The sequence below is a fragment of the Aptenodytes patagonicus genome, chromosome 1 (genome assembly GCF_965638725.1).
Source record: "Aptenodytes patagonicus chromosome 1, bAptPat1.pri.cur, whole genome shotgun sequence".
NCBI classification, from domain to species: Eukaryota; Metazoa; Chordata; class Aves; order Sphenisciformes; family Spheniscidae; genus Aptenodytes; species Aptenodytes patagonicus.
In genome coordinates this window covers 14586786-14611726 of record NC_134949.1, presented here as the reverse complement: position 1 = coordinate 14611726, position 24941 = coordinate 14586786, and the positions used below count along the sequence as shown (strand labels likewise).

At 42.3% G+C, this 24941-nt stretch overlaps 2 protein-coding genes across 10 annotated transcripts in view; one reads left to right on the top strand and one right to left on the bottom strand.

The window, feature by feature from the left end:
* SRPK2 (SRSF protein kinase 2) overlaps positions 1–15661 on the top strand; it is a 161368-nt gene extending 145707 nt beyond the window's left edge. For 3 of the 5 annotated variants that reach the window (XM_076328373.1, XM_076328394.1, XM_076328384.1), the window contains exons 14-17: positions 6711–6780; positions 7488–7580; positions 8013–8105; positions 14011–15661. In XM_076328373.1, the coding sequence (XP_076184488.1) occupies positions 6711–6780; positions 7488–7580; positions 8013–8105; positions 14011–14195 (441 nt within the window). In that variant the 3' untranslated portion in view covers positions 14196–15661. The remainder of the gene's footprint in view (positions 1–6710; positions 6781–7487; positions 7581–8012; positions 8106–14010) is intronic. The other 2 variants (XM_076328415.1, XM_076328404.1) reach the window with 2 other exon arrangements.
* A 2076-nt stretch (positions 15662–17737) lies between these two features.
* The window catches only part of KMT2E (lysine methyltransferase 2E (inactive)), a 63228-nt gene continuing 56024 nt past the window's right edge, over positions 17738–24941 (bottom strand). For 4 of the 5 annotated variants that reach the window (XM_076328350.1, XM_076328325.1, XM_076328342.1 and 1 more), the window contains 5 exons: positions 23485–23786; positions 21427–21515; positions 21206–21325; positions 20955–21046; positions 17738–20018 (listed from right to left, as the gene is read on the bottom strand). In XM_076328350.1, coding sequence (XP_076184465.1) covers positions 18504–20018; positions 20955–21046; positions 21206–21325; positions 21427–21515; positions 23485–23786 — 2118 coding nt within the window. In that variant the 3' untranslated portion in view covers positions 17738–18503. The remainder of the gene's footprint in view (positions 20019–20954; positions 21047–21205; positions 21326–21426; positions 21516–23484; positions 23787–24941) is intronic. The other variant, XM_076328360.1, reaches the window with a different exon arrangement.

The following is a 24941-nucleotide window of genomic DNA, read 5'->3' as shown; positions in this document are numbered from 1 at the left end:
ACGTGAGTGCTGTCCTCACCTGGCCTCTGCTAATATGGGTTGGCTTTGTCTAGCCATCAAGGTTTTGATGCAGCTTCCAGGAAAGAATAGGCCTGTTTTATTTGTATTGTCTTTAGTATGGGAGTAGCCAGAGATTCTGATCAGGATTACTTGTGCTGGAAGCGTACATAAACAGAGCCATGTAAGGACTCTACCCAAATAGCATATAATATAAGAGAAACAGTGCAAAAGAGTGAGAAATAACTCAGTGCTGTTTCTTTTGGTGTTATGTCAGTGAATAAGTAGCATTGGAAGCCAGCAGCCTGTGAGCTGAATCTTCTAATTTTAGATGATTCGGCATGGCCCAGTTCTTGCGCCCCAAACCTCTTTGAGTCAGATTTAAAGGGTGAGAGGGAGTATCCTTGGGCAGTACCAGTCCTCTGCTCAGGTGATCTGAGTCTCAGAGTCTTTAAGAAAAAGAGAAAAAAAAAAAGGGGCAGGGGAAAAAAGAGAATGATTCCTATCTTCGGAGGCTTATAATCAGTGCACACACAATGTGCTGTGAAGCTAATGAAAGAAGTTAGGTGCCAGTGGGCTTTTCCAGACTATGACAGAGTTGTTCACTTGTTCTGTGCTCAGCAAAGAATGCAACAAAGTGTGACTTAAATTTTTTTCCCAGACTTTGGTGACCTAGGCCTGAGTGCTTGCTGGACATTTACAAGTTTTGCTAAGGAAATTGCACAGTGTCCTTTCTTTTTCTTTTAACAATGTGGCCATTTAAGTGGGATACTCAGCTGCTCTCATGGAAAGCTAGACTCTGGGAGTCTCTCTCCACATTTATTAAATTCTAGAAAATTCTGTGTTCCCTTGCTGTACTAAACCCTATTTTAATTATGCCAACAGGGAGATGCATCTCTCATTTTCACCCAAAAAAAGGAAGAGATTTGGAGCCAGCATTTGACAGGATTGAAACCACCCTTGATCATTTAATTTTATCAGGCTAATTTCCACATTTGCAGTATTGGGAGGGTCGCTTTCTGTGGAGCAGAAACTGAACAGGCCCTGCATCATTTAGCATTTCCTAAATCTCAAAAATCATGGAACACAGTACTCCACTGCTGCTGCCAAGAAATCCTGGCAAGATAAGGGAGTTACTACTGGCAGAGGGCATCCCTTTGTATTGCTCCTGGAAATGACTGCAAGCACCATGATTCCACTGCTTTTCCTTCTTTATGCTCTTTGGATTGGAGACAGGAAAAGCACCTGAAATGATGAGTCTCATCATCTGACTTCTGTTGTTCATTATGTACAGTCTTGTTTGAGCTGCGGGGAGGAGATGACTGTGTCACAAGCTAGGACATAACGAGACTGTGTTTTTAACACTCATCTGAGGTGGCTTTTGTGGTGAGTTGTGATTCCTGAAATATCTTCTTTTTATAATAAGAACTAGCAAATAGATCATAGCTGTAGATTGGCAGGAAGTCAGAGAAGGAGAAAATTGTACTTGGTGTTTTATCTACTCAAAGAGAATACAAATGATGAAAGAAAATAGTACCGGGGTGAGAGGGAAAGGGGGCAGGCAAACAACTTTCAAAATGAGGGAGATGCTATTAAAAGGTGACCAAGCTTACAGGGGTGATTTTTATTTGTTTTTTATTACGAGCGTTTCTATTCATGTGAGAAAACTCAGAGGGACAGAATGAAGAATGAGCAGAATATAGTAACTTATGTTGTTAAAATTAAACCTACATGTAAGTGCTTGTAGTTCAGCCCCCAATTTACTTCTCTGCATAATGTCCTCTAATGTGGAGTGAAGAGGTAACTGTCTTAACTACTCTTCCTGTGTTGTAAGCGGGGAAAAAATGATCTTGTCTCCATGGGATCATGAGTATCATCATGCTAGTATGTGTGAGTGGCACATACTGAAGGTGTGATGACAAACCTCAGTCTGCACAGAAGCAGTATTTTGAGGAAAAATGGAAAATCAAAAATCTGGTTGAGAGAAGACAAAAACTTGAAGTCACTATGCACATATATTTCAGTAGGCAGATACAGTACAAAATGCTGTTATTAATCACTGTACACCGTTTTTGAAGGTGGTGGGTGGACAACCTGAAACATTCAAAAGAAAATGATTTTCCAGAGAAACTGACTTTCCAAAGCAACCACTCAGCCTGTGCATGATTCTGAGATTGGAGTACAGCAAATAATAGAAACCTATTTCCTTTTCAAGCATCCCATGCATGTCTGCGTTTTGTATATCTGGCCTTTCTTACCAAGCACTAACCATGCAAAATGCCTTTTATATTCTTTCCATTGCCTGGCTTTTCAGAGGGAGATGTCCATGGGAGAACAAACTGTCAGCTGGTATGCATATCTCAAAAAGCTTTTTGCTCTCTTCCCATGCTCCCACTTACCTGTGGAACAGCATTCTTAAAACTAAGCCTATTTTTAAAGCAGTTAGAATCTTCTCATTCACAGCTCTTCATTTCAGCTGGAGCAGAGAAACTCTGGCCAAGAGCTGGATCTTGTCTGTCAAAATAATAATTCTGGCCTATAGTTTGTCCTTTTTCAGCTGGGACTTCATAAGAGGAATTCAGGGAGGCTGATGCAGTCCAAGTGAATTGTTCTTCCAGTCCTCTCCCAGACAGCTTTCCCTAGGCATGCATCCATTTTCAATCATCAGACTGAGTACACAGCTGTCACATAGTGAAAATGTAGCTGTTTCCAATTGTGTGATTAGATATGGATCCGTAATATACGATAGTGATGCTAACAGTTTAGTATTGTGGTAGGTTCATATACAATTGCATGGCAGGAAAGGAATTATAGCCTCTCCAGAGCCTACAAAAGCAGCAGTGTGACCATTTATATGAAAGGTTCTCCATCTGCAAATGGAGGAAAGCAGTCTAGACTGTTTTTCTGCGATAACCTTGGGAAAGTGATAAGTAGCGATTGCCAGTACAGTCAGTAAGGATGGATGATTGCCTTGGGCTTTTGTGCCATATGTTGAGTGTGCTGTATCTCATGTTATCTCCATATAATAATTGAAATGCTGATTTCTGTTGAGATAAATGTCAACATTAAGTAAAAAAAATCATGGTAATTCAAAGTTGGAGTTTCTGTCAAGAAACTAGTTTTTATAAATTAATACTTTCAAAGGGAAAGTAAGTAAGTAAATATGATAAATCTGTATTTGTAGCATCATAGAAATAAAAGCCAGATGTAGGTTGAAAGGGATCTCTAGTAGTCTACCTCCTGCTTGAACCAGGGTTAATGTCAAGGTTAGATGAGGTTACTCAGAGCCTCATCCAGTTGAGGTGTACATATCTGTCAGGATGGCATTTCCACAGCCTTTCTAGGCAGCCTGTCCCAGTGCTTGGCCAATCTCGCTGAAGAATTTTTTTCCTCGTATCCGGTTGGAATTTCCCATCTTGCTGCTTGTGTCTGTTCTCTGTTGTCCTTTCATTGAGAAGAGTGTATCTTGGTCTTCTCTGTGTACTGCTTTTCAGGCAGTGGAGTGCAGCAATTAAATCCCCCCTTCTCCTTCCCTTTTCCAACCTGAACAAACACAGCCCCACCAGCCTCTCCTCCTGCATCCTCTGCTCAGCCTCCTGACATCTTAGAGGTCCTCCCTGGTCTTTCTCCAGTTTGGCAGGATCTCTCTCATACTGGTGGCCCCAAACTGGTCACAGGTCTGCAGATGCAGATGTGTGTGCTGAGGAGAGGGGAAGTCACTTCCCACCGAGGGTTGGTAACACACTTGCTACATACAGCCCAGTACGTGGTTAGCCTGCATTACCATGAGAGTGCACTGCTGACCTGTGTTCAACTTGCTCTCAGGGTCTCCACCTCCTGATTTTATCACAGAGTGTCAGCAACTTACAAACTGGAGACTGGGTGGTTTTATGTACCTACAGTTGGGTGCAAAGTGTTAATAAGTACTGAGAAGTGCTCAGGAAGTCCAAAGCAGCAGTGCATTGCCAAAACCATAGTTCTGAGTACCAGCAGCAGAGAGCTGCTCTTTCGGTGGCACTGACTCACTAACAGGACTGCACGTGCTTTCTGGTGCACCACACCTTTGGACATGAGTTTAAAGAGCAGAACTCTGACTGATAGAATCCAGAGGTGTCATTGTCCTTCTTATGGCTATTTACCTGCTTATTAATGCGTTTTTAATGCTGATTCTTTTACTTTACAATAAAAACCTAGATCAAGGATTTATTCTTTTTTAAATGAGGCCCAATTAATTTCATTTATCTTGTGCTATGTAGCCAGTCCATCCTACAAATGTCTAGGAACATATTACCAGGTTGCTACAGATAAACCTGTGAGACATTGTCCTGCGTGAATGCTAAGAAGTATTATTGCAGATATTTATCACAGCACCCAAAAGGCAAGGCTGTCTCTGGGCTGTCCCTGTGTGCATCCGAGTCAGAAGTTTCTTCGTTCTCGGGGCAGAGTCCTTTAAAGAGAGTCAGGAAATCAAATGTCTGAGACGCTGCGGCTCCAGCCCATGCTGGGCATGGAGTCAAAGCTATACAAAAAGGAAAATAGAAGCAGCAGCAGCATTTTGAAAAGCTTTAGTTTCTCTTCAGCAAAAGGGTGGTATAAATATCCCAAATCTATGCGAGCTTGCAGCTCTTATTACATACAAACATCTAAAATTCAGTGTATCGCAGTGGTATGCTTACTTCTTGTGCTTCTGTATGAACGGTTTTTACAGTTTTTCCAATTTAATCTTTCTAGTCCCACGCAGACATACTGAGCTATTAATACTTCATTTTTTGGGGCAGAAGCTGTATTCTTTTGGAGTCCACCTTTGTGGCTAAATTCAACTACATTTCTGTTGTTCTTCAGGAATCTGCGTTAAATAGCAATGAGTTTCTCAATGTCCTCAGAAATCAGCCCCATCAGCATGTGTTCTCCTAGGAAAGCTGGTCCAGCTCTTCCAGTGAATATATTCCCTTGAGATACAGAGGGGACACTTAGGGCTTCTCAGTCTCATCTCAAGAGAATAACAATATTCTCCATGTTGTGTTTAGAGACCCCTACCAGTGATCTCTTCTGGTTACTCTAAAAATTTATTCAGTTTAAATACCTGGCAATTTATGAAGTCCTTCAGATTTTTTTAAGCTGTAAAATGAAAACTCTCAATCCTGAGCTGAGAGTAGAATAAGAAAAAAAGTGAATGACTGTTTATGAGTGATAGTGACTTTAGAAATTAAAGGCCAGTTCGAAGGATCAACAGAAATGTCAACAAGGAGCATTCTTGCTTTCTTGGCTGCTGTGTGTGATTGCAATGAATTATTTTGGCTATAGCCCACTTGGATGACACTGCAGTTCACAGCTTGAAAAAGCCAAGTGCCCATAAATAGGTTAAATTTATAGGTGATTTAACAACTCCAGATTACAAATTGGAACAGAAGAAAAGTGTATATTTTCAGGAGACAAATATTTCGTAGTAAACGTTCTGACGGAGTGAAATCCCCTCCTAGAGCTGTGCCAGGGAGTTCTCTCTGATTTTTTGAATTATTTTCTGGATCAGATGCTTTCCCTGGTCTTGGAGGTGGAAAATAGTTTGATGTTTAAACCACCTGGAAAGAATTAGATTCCTGTGGCTGCTGGGTAATTGGTGTTCCAGAGCGGAAAGAGTATAGTTTAACAAATTAGGCTAGGTGAGTCCATGTTTGTGCACAAGTGTGGGCTCTCATAATTATTTCAGCGCTTTGTGACTTTTAATATGCATTACACCCATAAAGATAAACTCAGTTTTGTCCTGACCTAACATAGGGTTCACATCTCATCGAAGCATTGCCATGGCCTGAAGGGATCAGTGTTCACGGCGTCTGCTCTGGATTCCTTTGTCAATGTCAGTATCAGTATTTTACCCTGTGACTGCAGTATTTACTTTGACGAAAATACCTTTTTCAAAACTGTCCTAGATTTAGAGTCATCAAGAAAGCTTACCCTGTTTGCTAATTTCAAGTGATTAATTATAATTATAAATGGATTTTATTTCTGATTCAGACTTTATTATTTCAGTCCCCAACATGCAATCTCTGGCAGATAGCCTTCAGATACAAGTGTAGCTCGCTATTATATATTTAGAAATACCTCTCTCTCAGCTTCATTAACTTACACATATTTAACATGATCAACAGACAGCACATAGTATGTTAAAACATGTTTAACGTCAGCTTACACCGATGCCCCCTTCACACCCCTGTGCAGTCCCATCTGTTCAGAATCGCTTCCTCCGCAGCTGGATGCTGTTTGCTACCTCCCACTGGGGACTGGTGCTGAACTTCGCAACACGACCGAAATACTCCCTGGTTAGCCGGTGGAGCCCCAGGAGTTGCTGGTTGGGGAGGGACCGCAGTTCCACACTCCTTGTCCACCTCCTTCGTTCATCCTGGTTGAGTAGGCAGAAACGCCTGGGATTCAGGTGTGCTACCTGTTGCCAAACCTCCAGCCTCTCGTACTTGACGGGGTGTGCTTGGGGCTGAATATGGGGCTCTGTCCAGAGCCTGGGTTCATGCTGTCGTTGCAGTGCAGGAATGATGGTCCCCAGGTAAGTGGCCTCTCCTCAGTCTCGGATCCTGTTGTAGGCCTTGAGCTTTGAGTGTTCATTCCCTCTTGGTTCTGAGATAGTTGTGATGTTTTGCTGACATCTTAAGATTAGAAACATTATTTCTGAAATACCCATAAATATGTCTGTTATGTTATAGGCTTTTGAGCTAGCGACTGGAGATTATTTGTTTGAACCCCACTCTGGTGAAGACTATTCCAGGGATGAAGGTATGACTTTTTTGAGAAATTCTATGAGTTTCTGTGTATTTTCACACTCTTCTTCTTAAATTTCCAGTGAGCTTACAGTGGGGTTAAGTTTTGTATTTGAGTAAACTGTTCATACACACTGTTTCAGAATATAAATACGATTTTTTTCTTTTTAGTTTTAAGTTCCATCACTAGCAATGGGTGGGCAAAAACTCCCTTCTGCAGATACTCATCTACTTAACAACTGCCTGAAGGAATTAAACTGCCCGTCTTGTAAGATTGCATATGTGTGGAAACCTGATTGAGAATAACATTTTAGTTTAGAAAAGAAACGACAAATTTGAACTTTATAGTATTTTCTTTTTATGAGAATGACACTGGAATAATGTTTACATTGTGTATTTTTATTTGAATTAGGCAATTACTAATTTTTTTTTTAAATCAGAATTAACTCCTGCTTCCATCTGTATACCTGTCCATTTTCATGCTTGTTTGCTTGTAAATGCTCTTTGCAGTGGTAATGTGGGCATCATTCATTGTTCCTAAATGCTACTAATGATGCCAGAGCTCTGCTGATCCTGGAAACCTCTGCATGGATTTGCTGCAAACATTGTTGATTTGAAACTATTTCTGATTTTTTACTAATTCCAGTTTCTTTCCTCTTCTTTTTTATCCCATCCTTTCCCTGCCCCTTCCACTCCCGTATCCTTTTTTTCTCTCCCTCATAGACCACATAGCACACATCATAGAGCTGCTAGGCAATATCCCAAGGCACTTTGCTCTATCTGGAAAATATTCTCGGGAATTCTTCAATCGCAGAGGTAGTACCTCTTCTTTTTGAAAGGTGCCGTGATGCAGACAGAAGTGGAATTGCTGTTGCTGGTTGTAGCATGTCCCACTGAGGAGCATTTCCTGAAATCGCACAACAAAAATTTCTTTTTGAAAAACAAAATACACAGGAATCTGTGACAAATGTTTTCTTTTTTTAGCTAAACATTCTGAAAAATAATTATTGGTACATTTTAAATTATATAGCAAAACTTGTTTGTAGCAGCTGATACTCAAATGTTGTTTTGAGAAGGAAGTTTTGCTGAAAGCATCTTTCCAAATTAGCCACTGAGCAGTGAGCACGTGTCTTTTTTACCAGGATCAATCTATTTCTGTCTGTACCGGGCCAGTGTTAGTGTGTGCATGCAATGTACTGATTAAACTGTTGTATGTTTCTGTTTTGCTGGCAATGTTCTCCAATGCAGACCACATAGCATTGATCATTGAACTGCTGGGAAAAATCCCTCGAAAATACGCTATGTTGGGGAAATATTCCAAGGAGTTTTTCACCAAAAAAGGTAACGGTATTTATGCAACACTAATTTAAAGCATAATGCTATCCAAAAGGAGAATATGTTCATTTATGGGTACTGAAGAAATATATCCGTTTAAATGGAGAGCTCTTATTAAAGAAGAACTTTGGTGTAAATTTGGCTTTCTGAGAAAAGCCGCAATTTGCAGTATTCATTTCAACATTTCATTTAAAATTCATTTTGGGATGTACTCAACAAAGTGTGGATGTTAACAAATGTCTGTGTGAATCTGTTGTCTGATGTTCATGTAAATGTAAGGAATCAAGTGATGCATAGCTTGTAACGTGATGGAAAATCATCTGTCAACTACTTTCGATCATCTATAGTGGTCCAGCAGACGCTACTGATAAGGAGTAACTGAGGTGGGAAGGGAATACCTGGGTGATAGACACACAGCCGCATGCAGTCAATCCTCACACTCTCGTAACCTCCCTGAAGAGAGAGCATGCAGAAAAGATCACTCTGTGACAGAGCGATGGAGAAAGCTGCTCTGCTGTGTACCATGCTGTCTCACTTCAAATGCCCCAAATTACCGTAATGCCTGAGTGCTACAGCCATAGGCAATGACTTAGCTGTGTTTGGCATTGTACAGAAGTGCAACCCCTCTAAAATTAAAACCCTTGTCAATTGCTACAAGAAAGTAATTAAGCTGAGCAAATGCACTGGGCCTTATGGTTCTTTTATCTTTTAGTACTTTGTCTTTGCTCAGGCTACTCTTTAAGACAGGTTTTTGACACATGAGGGGATGTGGTGATGCCTCAAGTGTCTTTTGTCCCCTCTGAGTGTGAGACAGCACTGTGTTGTATCGAGGGACAGGGTATGTCAGGAGCATCCCATTATGTGGTGGGGGAACATCTGGGGTGGTTGACTGCAGCTGGCGAGTGCGCTTTCCTGCTGAACAGTGCTGCAGCTTCCCTCTTGCCCGTGACTCCACGTGACTGAGCACACAGCTTGTCAGCAGGGCCAGCACCGGCCAGCCGACCAGCTGCATTGGGCACGTGGGGTGCCGGGGGGGCTAAGGCAGCGACGCTGTGCTGTAAGAGGTTGGGGTCATGAGGCAGGAGACAGTCCAGTGATTCTTCCTCCCCTTGCATGAGAGCCGCCTGTTCTGTGCATGGATATTTCTGGTATGGCAGGGACCTCTGAGTGCCATCATTGCCTTAAGGAGGATGTAATGGCGTTAAACACAGTGCGAAGAAGGGAAAAGTGATGATCAAGGAGATAGAGCAACTGCCATATGGGGGAGTCTAAAATGCCTGCAGCTTTTTAGTGTGGAGGGGAGAAGGTTGCTGGAAGAATAACAAAGGTTTACAAAATTGGAAGGCAGTGGATAAACTGAAAACAGAGCTGTTGTTCATCAGCACCCGCCATATGAGAGCTGGGGGACACCCAGTGAAACTTGCAGGGAGTGGCTTTAAAACCACTTTAAAACCACTAAAAGTGCTTTCCTATGCAGCAGGCAGTGAGCTTCAGGAGCCTGCTGCCATGGGGGTTGTAGAGCGAGGCCGTATCAGCAGGCTCAAAAACAATCTCATGTTGACTGAGATGAAGAAACTCAGGGCTGACAGGTCTGTAAATGTATAAAGCAGTAAAAGGGCTGGGCAGGAGGTATCCTCCAGCACCCCCTGACAGATTGCAGCTTCTGGAGTGAGGGGCAGGGCCTGCAGAAATGCTCCCCTGCCCTCCCTCCCTACCCCTTCTTGTGGCCACAGTCAGAGACAGGTACTGAATTAGAAAGACCCCCCAGCCTGACTCCCCCTTAAAGCGTATCTCATGTTCCTAATTTTCACATTACACCAGATGGGTTGGCATTTTCTAATGTTGTCATAGAACCTTAAAATGACCTAGCAGTTACACAATAACTGCAGTGTTTGTGGTGCATGGAAGAGGGCAGTTTGTAAAATTCCCATGAAGTGGAGAGTTTCACGTGCTTCCATGAGCATCTTCCACTGCAAAGTGTCGCTGTTGGCCTCTAGGGCCTGAACTTCAGTGACATTCCTCAGAGGCACCATCTGCCATGAGATCAGAGGCCATGTAGTACAGGCCTGAGGCTCTTCTGAAAATTTCACGCTGTAGTGTAAAGATGGGCTTAGAAATCTAACTGTAGGCTCCTGTTTTGAAAACATCAGCCTTGGGTGAAAATCAAGAAATCACGATTTGGGTGTTAACTGCTGTCCATAAGCAAGTTCAACCTCAGAGAGAAGCTTTAAACATCTGAATTGTTCCAGTGAATGTCCCAGGCACAAAAGGAAAGGTGTTACCAACTAATGGGTTTGCAGGATCGAGTCCCTTCTTCTCAGTAATTGCCTGAAGCAGTTTGTGACATTCAAATAGGAGGGTGCATTTAAAGAAGGAAAAGCATTTATAAGTTACTTCTTAGTCACTATAACACAAACTCTTACATATTTTTTATTAGGGCCTCATCTTGATTGAGCCCAGTAATAACTCAAATGAGTCCTTTTCTCCAGTGCTTCCATATTGCAAAATGGAAGCAATTTTGTCTGTAAAAATGATTAACATGTTTTGGCTCTAAAACATAAACCCCTTTGTTTTTTCTAGACTGTGGTCCCTTTTATTTTTCTTCTGGTATTTGCTAGCCCTGTTTCCTTGTGAGCTAAACCTGTGTGAGATGCTGGCTAGGTACTGGCTTTGCCCGTTGGAAGTTGTAACAAGGAAAAGCACTGCTGCTTATTTAATATCCTGGAAGGGAAGGAGAGGGCTCTCCTCCACCTCCCTTGCTTCCATCTACTGTATCGTGGGGCCTTACCAGCAGTTCTTGCATTAGTTCTTGGGAGCATGTCCTCAAAATATGTAGTAGCAGATTAGATCCCACTGCTGCTTCCCCAGTCCTTCACGTCATCTGTTTCTTACTGCTCAGTAATCCATCCTCCTCTTGCCTGATGACACATCTTAAATTGGTCTTTGACAAATTTCATAGACTAGCTCTGGGAGTTTGTATTATGGTCAGCAGAGAAAGCTTTTAAAGAGCATCTTCCCCCTCACAGGTCCTTCAGAAATTTATTTAGTAATTTCATTCTGACTTAACATTCCATTTTTCAGAAGGTCCGTTGCTGCCTCCGCTTTGGCCATAGGGGTTTTACAGTTCTGACAACTCCGTTGTCCTCTCTGGATATTTCCTGTGTGCTTCACTATCAAAAATCTCAATAAAGAGCTTCTGTTAGGAAGTTTTCACTTACTGTGACATTTTTAGCATTTCTTTGAAAATTCATTTTAATGCCCTGAATACTGATGGTGTCAAACCGGTGGGCCTGTGCTTTTCATTTTTCCCTTAAATAAGTAGGTACTGTCTTGCTGTCCTCCAGCTACATGGTGCAAACCTCATGAACTAGATGAAAATACGTGTTGCCAGGCACCTCCATTTCTTGTGCTGCCCTCCAGTGCTTTAGGATGGAAATGAGACGGACCCACCACATTAAAATAAATTCTTTGAGTTTTTCGTCCACCTCGGTTGTGTTAATTGCGTTTTACTTACTCTATTTTGATTCCATGGTCAGCATCATGATCTTTATTGAAAAGTGAAGCACTAGTTTAATTCTTGGCCCCCACACAGATAATTTTTACTGTATCCCATCTTCTTAAACGCTTTTACAATCTTCACAGAATTTCTTGTGGAAAACTTAACCTGTACTGCTAAAATAGTTTGTTCCTCAGCAGAAAAACACTACAGAATGTCGTGCTGCCCAGGGTGTGCTGGTCTTAGCTTGGGTATTTCAACCTCCGCTTTACAGAACAAGAAGAGTATTCAAACAGCATGAACTCAGCTTCCACAGTGACACCAGGAGCCTTGTCTTGAAATCTTACTTTATACAACCTGAGGGAAGAAAGATGCCTAAAACTACATAATTTGAAGACAAAGGTGAAGACAGTGCTGCATGTAAACACACACACTCCCCCAAAGTTAGTCTAGTTTGGTGAATGATTATGGCAACCCTTGCAATGAATGCTGTAAGCTGGAGAAGCTATGGACACAGCCTGATTTTTTTCTTTTTAGCCATTTTTTGCTTGCAGTCAATAACAAGTCCCTGTTTTCTATTGCTTTTTGGCAATACTTGAGTTTATGCGTTCTTATTAGAAAGTTTACTACCTGTTCTTGTTAGTAGTCACCAATATTCACTTTTGGAAACCTTCAAAAGGGTAAGATTTTCAGCACTTAAATTTCAGAGCTGCACAAAGATTTTAAAGGGCTGAGAGTGAGCCTGGAAATGAACACACTTCTCTGAGATGTGCTGTCCTTTCTGTCCGTTCATACCGTGGGTCAGTATGGGCCCAAAGCAGGGCCTTTTTTTGTTTGACTCGCGGGTACTGATGGGACACACTTGTACTGTAAATGTACAGACATGAACCAGCAGGATATGCCCTCTGCTTTCATGCCTCTCTATCTCAGCACCCCTCCTACCCGACGACATGGAAAGGAAAGAGGACAGTGGGCCAGCTGTGGGCAGCACGTCTTGACTTTCTGTTACCAGCAGGTCTCTCTCTCTTGCGAGTGATGGACTGTTTGCACACTTGCTCTTTTGGGGTCTTTATGATAGCACTCGGAGAGCTGCTTTTTCAAGTGTTGCACCCTGCCTAGAACCTTCTGCTACGGCCTGAGGTCGCAGAAGCATGTCCTGCTGCGCCTGTGGCAGTTTTCATCTATTGCATTCAGGTGCTCAGACTCAGGGGCAGTCTGAAGACACAGGTTTCTTCTCCTGCCCTGGAACTTGTGTAGCCACAGGGATGTACAGAAGCTCAGACCCGTGAGCTGACGTCTCATGGCATTTTATGGGCAGTAGATTACAGCCAGGGACAACAATCAAGTTACCAAACCACTTCGCTTAATAATAATACGGCCTGCGTGCCCCCGTACCGTATGGTGTAGTGTGCTTGTCAAGCTACGGGTGAGTTCAGCTTCCAGTGTTGGCTGAGAACCCATCACCCCCCTCAGCAGGTCAGGGGACGATCACAGAATCACCACAGGGGTCTCTGAAGTGCTTTTTGTAGCATCACATGGAGACTGTATGGCTCAGATACATGCCTGGGAAGAAGGGAGATGGCAGTGGAGGGGCAGGGAGCAGCCAGCAGAGTCTTTCTTCCCCATCGTGCCGGATGGCCTGTGGATAGACCTGGATAATATTGCTGGTTTGAATGGCAGAAGGGTTCTCGCCTCCTTTGTTTGTTTTGGTCTGAAACATATTGCCACGTTGGCTGTATGCCCCCTCTTTGATGGAACCCAAATCCTGCAGCTGCTGCCACTGCTTGTGTTGGTGGTGGGTTGAAGGAGACGTAGGGAGCAGCAGGTGCTTCCTTCTCAGGCAGGACTCAGACCAAGCCTCGTGGGTGTGTTTGCCTGGAAGATGGAGAAGAATCTCTGAGTGCCAAACCTCTGGGCTTGGCTTGGTTTGGAATGAATCACCGCTCTGTTGCTTTGTCGGCACATGCCACGTAGTGAGGCAGTGACCTGTGTTGCCGAGACCTCTGTCTTAGGATTGGAGCGGTTTTTGTAAGAAAGATTTGGGTTCATTGGCTGACTAAGAAGGGAAGGCCTGCGGTGTTCTTTGCCCACGGCGTGAGCATGCGTATGAATGCGTGCCTTTGTGTGCGGGAGACAGGATGAAGACAGCAGGAAAAATCGGAAGTGATGCATACAGCAGAGTCCAGGTGTAACATACAGTTTGCTGTGGGACTGATTTCTTGGTTTTGACATTGGACATACTCGTCTCCTTTGAGGACCTCAAGCAAGCTTGCAATGTGCTGCCCTTCGTAAATAATGATTCTCAGCCAGGTCAAGGTGCTGCGAATGCAGAGTGGGAGAAAAACGAAACAGGGCTTAGTTGCTAACAGGGGTAACGAGGTATTTTTCTAACGCCAGTAATATTTCTGTTTGCAGGAGAACTCCGACACATTACCAAGCTGAAACCTTGGAGTCTTTTTGATGTGCTTGTGGAGAAGTATGGCTGGCCTCATGAAGATGCTGCACAGTTTACAGATTTCCTGATCCCCATGCTAGAAATGGTCCCAGAAAAACGTGCTTCAGCTGGAGAATGCCTTAGGCATCCGTGGCTGAATTCTTAGCAGAATCTCCCAGCTGTAAAAACAAGCCAGCAACCACTTTCCAATGCATCGGACCTAAATGGTGACTGTCACAAATTCTTTAGCAGGATCACACGTGAGCTGGCTTCAATCCTCAGACCTTTATTTTGCTTGAGGTACTGTTTGACATTTTGCTTTTTGTGCACTGTGTTCTTGGGGAAGGGTAGTCTTCTTGTCTTCAGCTAGTAGTTTACTCACCCACTTTCTTCAGAAAACACTTAACGTGTCTTTAAGCATTGTTTCTTGTGTTGTGTGGCATTCAGATGTCAGATTTTTGAACAAAGGAAACTTCCCCCCATGTGTTTTGGCAAGTTTTGTAACTATTTATGAAAAAAAAAAATATTTTAGCTGATGCATATTATATAATTTACGAGCGTAAGAAATTTATCAAGTCAGAACTGAGTTACAGCGAGGAATTGTACAATTTTATCTTCTGGCAAAGGGACGTCATTCTTGTATTATAGTGTATGTAAATGCACCCTGTAAATGTTTATTTCCATTTAAATATGGGACTGGGGACTCAATTTCAGAGTAAAGCGACTAAGTTTTAGAGAGCTTTATAGCAAACCAATTGCATGTAGTGGACTTTAAACTGCTTTAAGGAATTGTGTAAACTTTCTATTCTGTAGCAGTTCCCGTTCATTGGATTTTAAACAAAGTGGCTCTGGTTTACAGGATTTCATTCCCCAAAAGGCACTTTAAAGGAAGGCTAGACTTCTTTCTAATAAAGTATGCATTATCATTTAGCACTCCCTTTTAGAACTTTTGCCTATTTTAAGTGCTTTTAAGAAAAGAAAAACAGCAATTTCCCTTACAATGTGATAGTGACGACATGGTACCATATGGTGTTGCCTTTTTATAAGCACTGTAAGTTGTACTATACCTTAAGGAAAAAAAAAATTAAAAGTCGAGCATGAGAACCACTCTCTGTGTAGAATTACTGATCTTTTATAATAAAAGTGTGTGCTTGGAATCAGTTAAGGAAGGATATAGCTGCAAATATTTACAGTGCAGTGGGTAAAATAATCCACGAAGCGAGATCATGCTCATTCCATTCATAGCTTTACATGTTTCTAAAACAAATTGCACTAGCTTTATTTTTTCCCATAACTAGACATACGATTACCCGCTGTGAGTAAGTTGCACGCAACAATTAGTGTTTCCTAGGAAAAAAAAGCTGCATAGACTGAAGCTTATAGGCAATACAGATTTTAGAATGTACAGTATGGAGGTGTGTTTTCGGCCTCTTTTAGAAGTCAGTGGGATGAATGTAAGCTTACTTCTGATCTTCATGTAACTACGGTGCCACTTTTTCTTGACTTTGTCCATATGAAATTATTCACATGCCTTTGCAATAACTAGATTGTGAGAAGATAGCCCCATGCTGTAACAATAACCAGTTGTTTGAGGTGCTTGCAGTTGTCTAATTAAAGTGTTTTGTTTTTTCAGACAGTGTGCTGGTCATTGGAATCTTTGCTAGCCATGACTCTGACCGTTTGTTTGCTAGAGGTCCGTGTCACTGGGGGGATGCGTGTGTGAGTGGGGGGGGTGTTTTAGCCTGACCAAAGTGAAAAGCAGCTTTCTGTGTTAATGTAGAAGATACATCACCTGGTGTAAAGCAGAGCATCCCGAAGGGTAACATGGCACGAGGGGCCGTGTGATAAGTGGTTGCTAGGTGAACCATGACAAAACCAAAAAGAGAGTATTGTTTTGTACAAGGTGTTTACCTACTATAAACAAGCAAACGTTTACCCCGTCCCTGATATGCCGGTGCAGCCACTCATCTAAAAAGGAACTGCAAAGCCGCCACAGAGTGCGACACAGCACGTGGGTCAGGAGAAACTCATCCACGTGCTGAGGCCCTGCCAGCAGCTGGGTTTCAGGATGGCATGCCTTCAGCTTCTGCTCCCCAGGCACTTCACACTGGAACTGCTTTTAACAGCCGCAAAGACGACACCGGAGGGAAGGATGATGCCACAATGGACTCCAGAGCTAGAGGTAAAAATTATGTTCAGCTTCACACCTGGAGTAGCCACTAGTAGTGCCTAGTTGCTGCAACTAATTAGAAGTTTGTTCTTGAATACATAGAAAATATTAGCATGTGAATGAAGTGCCGGTTCAAACGCAGGCCACGCAAGGCGAGTTAAGCTTACAGCACCAGCGTACCTCTGCCCTTTGCTTGGCCATGGCAATACAACACAGCTTACGGAAGCTTGCATAGTACCAGTCCTGTCCTGCAATCCAGCGTGTCCCCTCCTTACGCTGCTCTAAGACCTCACCACGTACAGTGTGTATCTTACATACTCTCTTACATTTGAGATGATGTAACGATCTACTTGGAAGAGGGTCGGGACCACCAGATTGGAACTGTGGGCTCAGGGGGGTGATGCAGGTTTTTTTCAAAATCAGTGCCTGGGCAGTGACATAGGGTGGGTTGGGCTGATGTTGCTGCTGGTGTTGACGGCCTAATCCTGTTCTTCTGTGTGCTACTGCAAAACTTGTGTCTTCCAGTGTGTTTTGTGTAGCCAGCAGTTGTTCAGGAAAGTATTTCTGGTGTACTACTTTTACTAATAGAATTTTTCAGTCATTACAGGCAAATTACAATTTAAAGCAGCCCCAATTTTTTTCCTACATGATAAAAAGAAAGAATCACCACCTCTTTTTCAGCGAGTAGGAACTTCCCATCCTATCCCGTTTCAGGTTTTCTTGCACACTGGTTTTCTTCTCTGGTTCTGGGGTAGAGCCTTCGAGCACAGTCCTGTGGTGTGAGCAGAACTTAGAGCAGTCACTGCCAAGATGTAAGGACACTGTCACACGCCAATTATGGAATAACTCTGCACCTGATAAGTGCAACAGCACCATCTTAGCTGCTGCTCTTCAGCAGCAGGCATAAATTACTTACTTCCTTTAATAAAAATAAATACTACTATACAGTTTGTAACATTCCGCACCCCATTTTAGCACCACTCACTCGGCTCTCCCTTGATGAGGGAAGCTGCGCAGTGGGTGGGCAGCAATGAGAAAGGCTGCATTACAAACACCACTTCGCTTATCTTTAAGCTTTCTGGCAAGTCTGACACAGTCTTGGTCCGCACCTACTGCACTGACAGGAGGGCCTGACGATCCGCTAGAGGAGGAAAATGGGTACGTACTGCCGTGTGCCAGTGGTACTGCCATCTGCACCCATGGTCGGAATGATGTTCCCGATACAGCTCCAGCGCCCAATGGTACGGGTATACAAATACTCCGTGTAACACACCACCCGCTGCTTAACCCACCAGTAAGCCGGCACAAGATGCTGCTGGGCTCGGAGCCATTCTTCTCTTCCTCACCTCTAGACTCAGCAGGGGAAATGAACAAACCCCCTTCCTACAGCCAGTTGCACATCTGTCTGTGCTACAGCAGTAAATCCACAGCTGGACACTGCAGGGAAGTGAACAGCCTCACAGTGACCAGAGCAGGTGTTTCTTTTACATACATAAGGCCACTTCCCTGAAGACATACCACCCTTTCAGGACAAGCACTTAAAACTGACAGAGTTGTGATTTATTAACATGAATTAAAATGCCCAACCAGTGCTGCAATGTGACAGTATATTAAAAAAAAATTAAAGATCGTATACTGTACTACTTTCACAAAGATCACACTTTTTTTTTTTTGCAAAAGAGACTTATTATATACAATACTATATCAAATGAAAGAAGCTTTAAGCAATTTTACAAGCAAAAGAAATACAGTATTTACAGCACTTGGAGACATTAGAAACAGTCTATACATTAAATTACATTTTCTGCAAATAACTGATGAAACAAAAAGCCATGTCCACACCAAAACTATAAAAATTTGTATTGCATTGTTTTCTATCTCTATGCACACAAAGAACTGTTGACAGAAGAAAATGAAAAAAAAAATTGTTAGTGCCATCACTTAGCCTGTGTACTTATTTAATTACATATGTATAAAAGTAATATAGAAAACATTCACTAAATGAATTTAACTGCAACAATAAAATTTTAAAGATTATGCAGCATCAAACCTACTGCCAGAAAAAACAGCTGGAATGTTCACTTACAAAATAAAAAGAAATACCTAATACTGGCTTAACAGCACATTTTCAGGAATTTTAAAAAGCAAAAAATGGAAAGAATACAATGAAAGAGCACTGGTGTTTGCTTTTATACAAAGTATCATGTACAAGCTTTAAAAAGTACCTTGAATAGGTACATATGAAATATACACAGTTTATATTACAGAACATTTTAAAAATGTTTAGGATTAAAGGGATCCATTTTAGTGCCACCCTGAACCATGGTAATTGTTCTGAAAAGTGGGCGGCACCTGTGCTCTGTGAATGGGGATCTGTCCAGGCACCGGGGACGCCTGCTGCGGCCCCTGCACTCCGTGGGGAAGGGTTACAGAGCCAGGGTGAGGGCAGAACCCCGAAGCAGTAGGTGTTGCAATACTGTTTGGTCCTTGAGGTTGGATGTGAGGACCCTGACCGGGGAGTGGGCAATGAGGTCCTGTTCCAGCAGGCTGATGTTGAGGTCCAGGTCCTAACGTTGTGTGATGCGGGGCTTGTGAGGAATAGGAGGACACGCTCGTGTGAGCATTTGAAGGAAAATGGGGGGGTCCTTGATGAGATGGGTGGTGTAACCCTTGTGCTGATGCTGGGTGGTGCCCCGAGCCTATAACGCTGGAGGGTGGGGGTGGAGGGGGGGGAGGTGCAGAGTTTACAACATGCTGGTGTTGTGCTTGCAAACCTTGGTGTCCAGTTGAAGGATGGGGAGGTTGGTGGTGGGGGAGAGGACCTGGTGGCGGAGGCGGCGGTGGCAAATGGTGACCAGCAGCTTGAGAATGAATGTGCGATCCAGGAGCTACTGCCACAGCATGAACTGGACCGACAACGTGTGCTACAGAGTGCTGCTGATGAGTACTTTGCTGCTGTACAAGGTGAGGTCCTGGAGCAGGTGGTGGCGGAGGAGGAGGTGGAGCAGCAGACGCCGATGCCTGGTGATGAATACTGGGGTTCGGAGACGGCAAAAAATGCCCTGCAGTTACATGGTGTCCCGGCACGGTTTGCTGACCCGCAGTGCCAGGAAGTGCTTGATTTGGTCCAGATGAAAACACAGTCTGTTGGGGTATGCTGCCCTTCAGCTGACTATAACTCTGAAAGTTTCCAGAAGGCTGCTGGTTTTGATAGTAAGTAGAAGAAGGGGGTGGGGGGGGCGGGGGAGGTGGTGCACTGCTGTTCAAATTTTGTTGGTTAAACTGGCTGTAAGAAGCTGAAGATTGTCCTGAAGTTGTCTGAGTAAAGAGGGGTCCGCTAGCCTGCTGCTGATTACTAGGCTGAAGGGTTGGTGCTGCCGGATAGAAGTTTCGGTGTGTTTCCCTCTGGGGCGTTCCAACTTGAGGTGACTGTGGATGGTGAGGTCTGTATGGAGATCCCAGCTGCTGTGAATGAGGCTTTGGTGAAAGATAACCATGCTGCACAGGCGCGTGAGGGGTAGAGGGCTTTGGAGGATTTTCTACATGAGGCGAAGGGGGGCAATGCAGCTTCAAAGGTGCGGAAGGCACCTTCTGTGAATGTGAAAGTTGCTCAGCAGAACTGCGCAGATGTGATTGAGATGGATGATTTTTTGAAAGTGCTTGGACGTTGTTTGTCAGCTGTTTTTGCTGCAGCTCGGATTTTGGATGATTCGCACATTCGGCCTCGGGTGCATTGGCTGCAGTTTCCCAGTGCGAGTCTGGTTTTGTGGGTGTTTTCCCAAGTGACTGTGTTGAAACTACAGGACTCGGTGAAGAGGGCTAGAATGAAAGAAAGTCAGTCAGTGCAAAGCATTCAAAACTTGACTACGCATGTGTTAGAATGAAAAGAACTCAGAATATTGTTCTCTCCCCCTGATGGTGGGGAAAAAAAGTGTTGAGGCACAGGATGTATATTTGGTGCAAGAAAAACAGCGACAGTAGAAAGCTTAAACTTAGCACGATGCTATTTTTAGCAAGTATGTATCAATCATTCTTGAGAGTCAAAGACTAGCAAGTGTATTTTAAAGTAGTAACAGAAATATGACCCGTCAGGTCAAAGCCAGAATCTGTTATTTGTTAAAAGTTTTAGACTTCTGAGTCTGAAAGAAATAATTCCAGACAAGACCATTTACAAAACTAAAGCCATTTTTAGAATGATTTAACATTTTAAAACTGGCATAGTGCAAGCAGAGAGACTAAACATTACAACCTGAATTACTTCATTTCATACTGTACAGGCAGCCACTCAACATCTTTCTCCGTACCAGTACCTCTACTGACAAACAGTGCCAAACCCTGACATGGCAAGAGCAAACTCCTGTTAAGGTGAGAAGTACGTAAATCACGTTACTACTGTCAGTTCTGACTGCCAGTTCTTCAGCATTCACCCTGCAGAACTGCGGTGATACTGAATCCACTGATACCATCTCTTCTGTGTCTACAGAATGCAAGATCATACGTAAATAGGTACAGCTACTGAAAGAACAGAACGTAAACCAACTTTTTAGCATGTATGGACTACCACAAATACTCTCACAGATGTTTACCTATGTTAAATTACTGCACAGATAGGCTACGTACATACATGTTCATCTAAGTAGTAAATAATGAGATTAACTTTTTTTTTTAAGATAAATCAGGGATGTATGTATGTATTCATATGCATATTATACAACACGCGCCAACCCATAGGCACCTGCATACACTGTGCATTACCTTGCTTGCTTTTGACGGACTCTTACAAGTCTTTTGTGAAGTATCTGGGGATGGACATTCAGAAGCAGGCTCTGGATTTTCAGCATCGGGTTCTACAGATATAAAGCAGAGAGAAATATAAGAGGGGGGAAATCAAGTCCTTTGCAAAGATCGCTAAGCACTTTATATTTGACTTTAAAAGAGCTATTACAAGTTGTTGTAAGAGACTATTCGATATGTCAAGTGTCATACAAGGTCATCTGCTTACTGACCTTCCATAAATTCAGTGAAAGAAGGGACTTTAAGCTGCAACTGGGAAATGAGATTTGAATGAGATGAAGGTGGAGACTGAACATGAGACGGTGAGCATGGGCTACAGGGTGATTCTCCCCCTACAGATGAAGCAGACCCAAACATAGTATTAGAATGATTACGGACTACCATGGGGGAACTGGTTAGATTTATCTACCTTCAACATGATAAATGAACTCACCACTGTCCTTGTCTTTCCTATGATCACTGAGAAGTAAAGCTCTCTGATAACTTCGTTCTCTCACTTGCTCCACAGAGGTTGATGCAGTCCTGGAAGAGAAAAGCACGTTTTAAGTTTAAGAGGATGTACTCCCACGGGCCAAATTTAGGACAATGTATATGCAAATACTGGGTCAGAGAAAGTTTACAGTGTTGACTACATGTAAGAGCCAAATAAGTGGTTGTACATAAGGAATGTGATTTGTTAAGTATTTTGTATCTATTTTCTCCCACTTTAAATATACTGATTTCCTGCAACTGTGTTACATTACAAGAACTGACAATTTCTCTTAATATGGAAACAGCAGCTGTAGATCTGTGGGTTTTTTTTCTTTTTCCAAACGGTTGAAAAGTCAAAAACTACACTTCAAAAAATAAAGGTTGCAGGTACTGCTTCATACTCTCCATTTGTAGAAAACGGTCTTCTTCCAAAGCTGGAAATGGTCTTTTTCATTTTAAAGAAATAACTTTTTTTTAAAGAATTTGCTCTTTAATAGTGGATCCATAGTTGTAAATACTGCACGACCACAAATATATCTGTTTAAGCTTCTACATTTAACTTGCCAGATAGTGGGTATGAAACGACAGTCATATCTTCTCTCTTAAAATCAATTACATCTGACAATCACAATCTGATCAAGAACATAAATGACAGCACTCTACAAAACTCAATTTTTCTTTCAGGCAAGAACATGCGGCATTACTCTACAATACTGTTGTACCAAAATAAATTTTGGTGCTGTCTGCAGCATTACTGCAAAAACTTACTGATAAGTTCTTCCCTGTTTAGCCTGTTTTCCATGTTCTTTGCTTACAATATCGTACACTTGTTTCTGCACAGTCAACTTTCAGCCCCTTTTCAGTGAAACTCTGAAGACTGCACTTAGTTCTCCCTTCAATTGGCTCTACAAAATCCTTTTATTCTGGAATAGCTGGAGCATCTGAGCAGAAGGATGTTCAACTCCTCAGCCCATGTTCGTCCCCAACACCGTTAGGCCTTCACTACAGCATAAAGAACATCTGCAGGGTTTATTTTGTGCTAGTAACATTTTGGAGACAGCGTCACCACAGCTGACCATCTACCTTAAGGTTACCAAAAATGTAGTGGAAAATGTTGTACAATGTTTATACAGACTGAAGTCATTCTCTCTCATCGCCCTTCACACTGTATCTCTCCCCGGAATTTTTGGTTGTTGGAGTCTGGCATGGCATCCAACAGCGCATATGGTCTGCACACAGGGGAACCATTTAATGACCATAAACAATGATGCAAGTATCACCACATAATCTCCATCTGAGCAGAAAGAACCATTAGGCAGACTGCATGCAGCCCTGCACATTGCACTTAAGCAACAGCAAACACCACAAACACACTCCAGCCAAATCACTGAAAAACAGACTTCCTAAAGTCTTCTAGAAGCTTTTGCTAATCAATACAGATTATTCTCCTGTTCCACCCTTCTTCCCTACAGTACTTTTGGAAAAGTTTTGAGATTTAAGATGAAAAATACTCTCCTCAGCCCACAGACGAAGCAGTGGAGATACAAGGACATGTGTGCAGAGGCAAGGTCATACTGAGAATCGGACTCAAATCTCTCACAGCCATTACAGCATCCTCTCCATCCTGCTGCTGCTCCCTCCTCCACACACCTCAGCAAGCACTCACCGATGCCATTTTCTACACATTTGCAACGCAATTTTATAATCTACAGAACTAGACAACTTGTCTTGCTCAAACCAATACCTGTTTTGCTCTTAGAAAATAAAAAAGCAAAGGAGAATGAAAATAAGGTAACTGGTATCTTATGGGTAATTTTCCATACATTCTAATCTTTATGAGGTATCTGCTATACTTCTGAGGAAAGAGGTAAGACAATTCTTTTGCTAATCTGAAAGAAGGGCTTCCAATCAGTAATCTGCAACTGTACCCTCATCAATGAAAACTAGACTTCAAATAGAAAAGACTTAGAATTAAGTAAATAATTCTTCAGCACTTTAGTCCTATAGTTCCGTGGCTTACCACTGAACTTCTGGTTCATTCTTCTCACTGGCAGAAGATTCCTTAATTGCACAGTTGTTGCCAGTCTCTTCTGGAGCTGCATTATAAACAGTAGTTGGCAGTGGTAAAGGTAGGCTTGCAGCATTATCAGTTTGCTCCCCATTTTCACCACTGTTGTTATACCCATCATTAGCACCGTTGTTACCACTTATATTTCCTCCACCAGCAGCATGAGGAGATACAGTTACCAGGGGGAAGTTTTCTGTCTTTGAGCCACTTTTTCTAGCTTCTCGTTGTCTCTTACGGTATTCTAATAAGGATACCTATGGAGAAAACAAAAGAACCAAACCAAACATTAGAAGGGAAGTTTACTTGTTTCCTTTCTGACACTTCCGATTAAACGTATTCTTTCAGTAAGACATACCATTTACTTGGTTCTAAAAGAAAATGGGGATAGATAATTGAAGCTATTTCACCACACCTGCAGTGAATTTACAGAGTACTGAGCAACTAATGACTATAAGGACGATGTAAAGAAAAGCTTCTGCCAAGAGAAGGAAGTATGCATTTTGCCTCAGGGAAGAAACAAAAGATGATACAGATCAGCAAAAGATTCACTGCTGAAGTCATACTGTTGGTTGAAGCTACAAGGGACTTTACAGTTTTTCCTGGAACTGCAGCATTAGTAAGAGTATATTGATACACTAAAGCCAATTTTAAGAGATGTCACATCCTGCTCTCAGTCTTACTCCCTCGTAAGGAAAACCCACCACATTTCTGCTTCACTCTACTGCATAAATCAAAGGATTCTCTAAGCTCTTCATACATTTTTCTGAACATACAGAATTCACAACTTAAACTTTCATTCTTTTCCCAGTTTATTTTGAACTTGTGTCTTTACTGCGCTCTAAAACAGACTGATTAAGAATGTATTTTAATGCTAAATTCCAAGTAAAGTTTATTACCAAAAACAACGCGTGAAGGGAAGAGCGGTTTCTACTTTTATATATATGTATATAAAAATCACTACACAGAAGCTTCCATAGAATAGAAAACCCTTTGAATGTTGGACCTTCAGTGAGAAAAACAAATTTTCATGTTTTCACTATCTATCTTCAGGATTTGAAGCAGAAAGCTGAAATACTGACCTTCAGACCTACTTTATTCCGTAAGGAAACTAGTTTGGTGGAAATGACATTTAATGTGTTTGTATCTTTTCTTTATCAGCCACCTGCTCTGAACCATATAGCATCCAAAACAAGAAACTGAAGTGCAATAATGAAAAAAGATGTTTAACTGGCTTAGTCCTCAATAAAAGCAGACATCCATTTCTACGCAGAGAGAGAAACCAAGGCAGCCTGCTTTCTTTGCAGTCCTGAGGTTTTGTTTGTTTGTTTTTAAACAGTTCTATCCGTTAAAGGCTCATCTATGTGTCAGGGTAAGAAAAGTTGAAAATATTTTTCATAAAATAAAGTTTA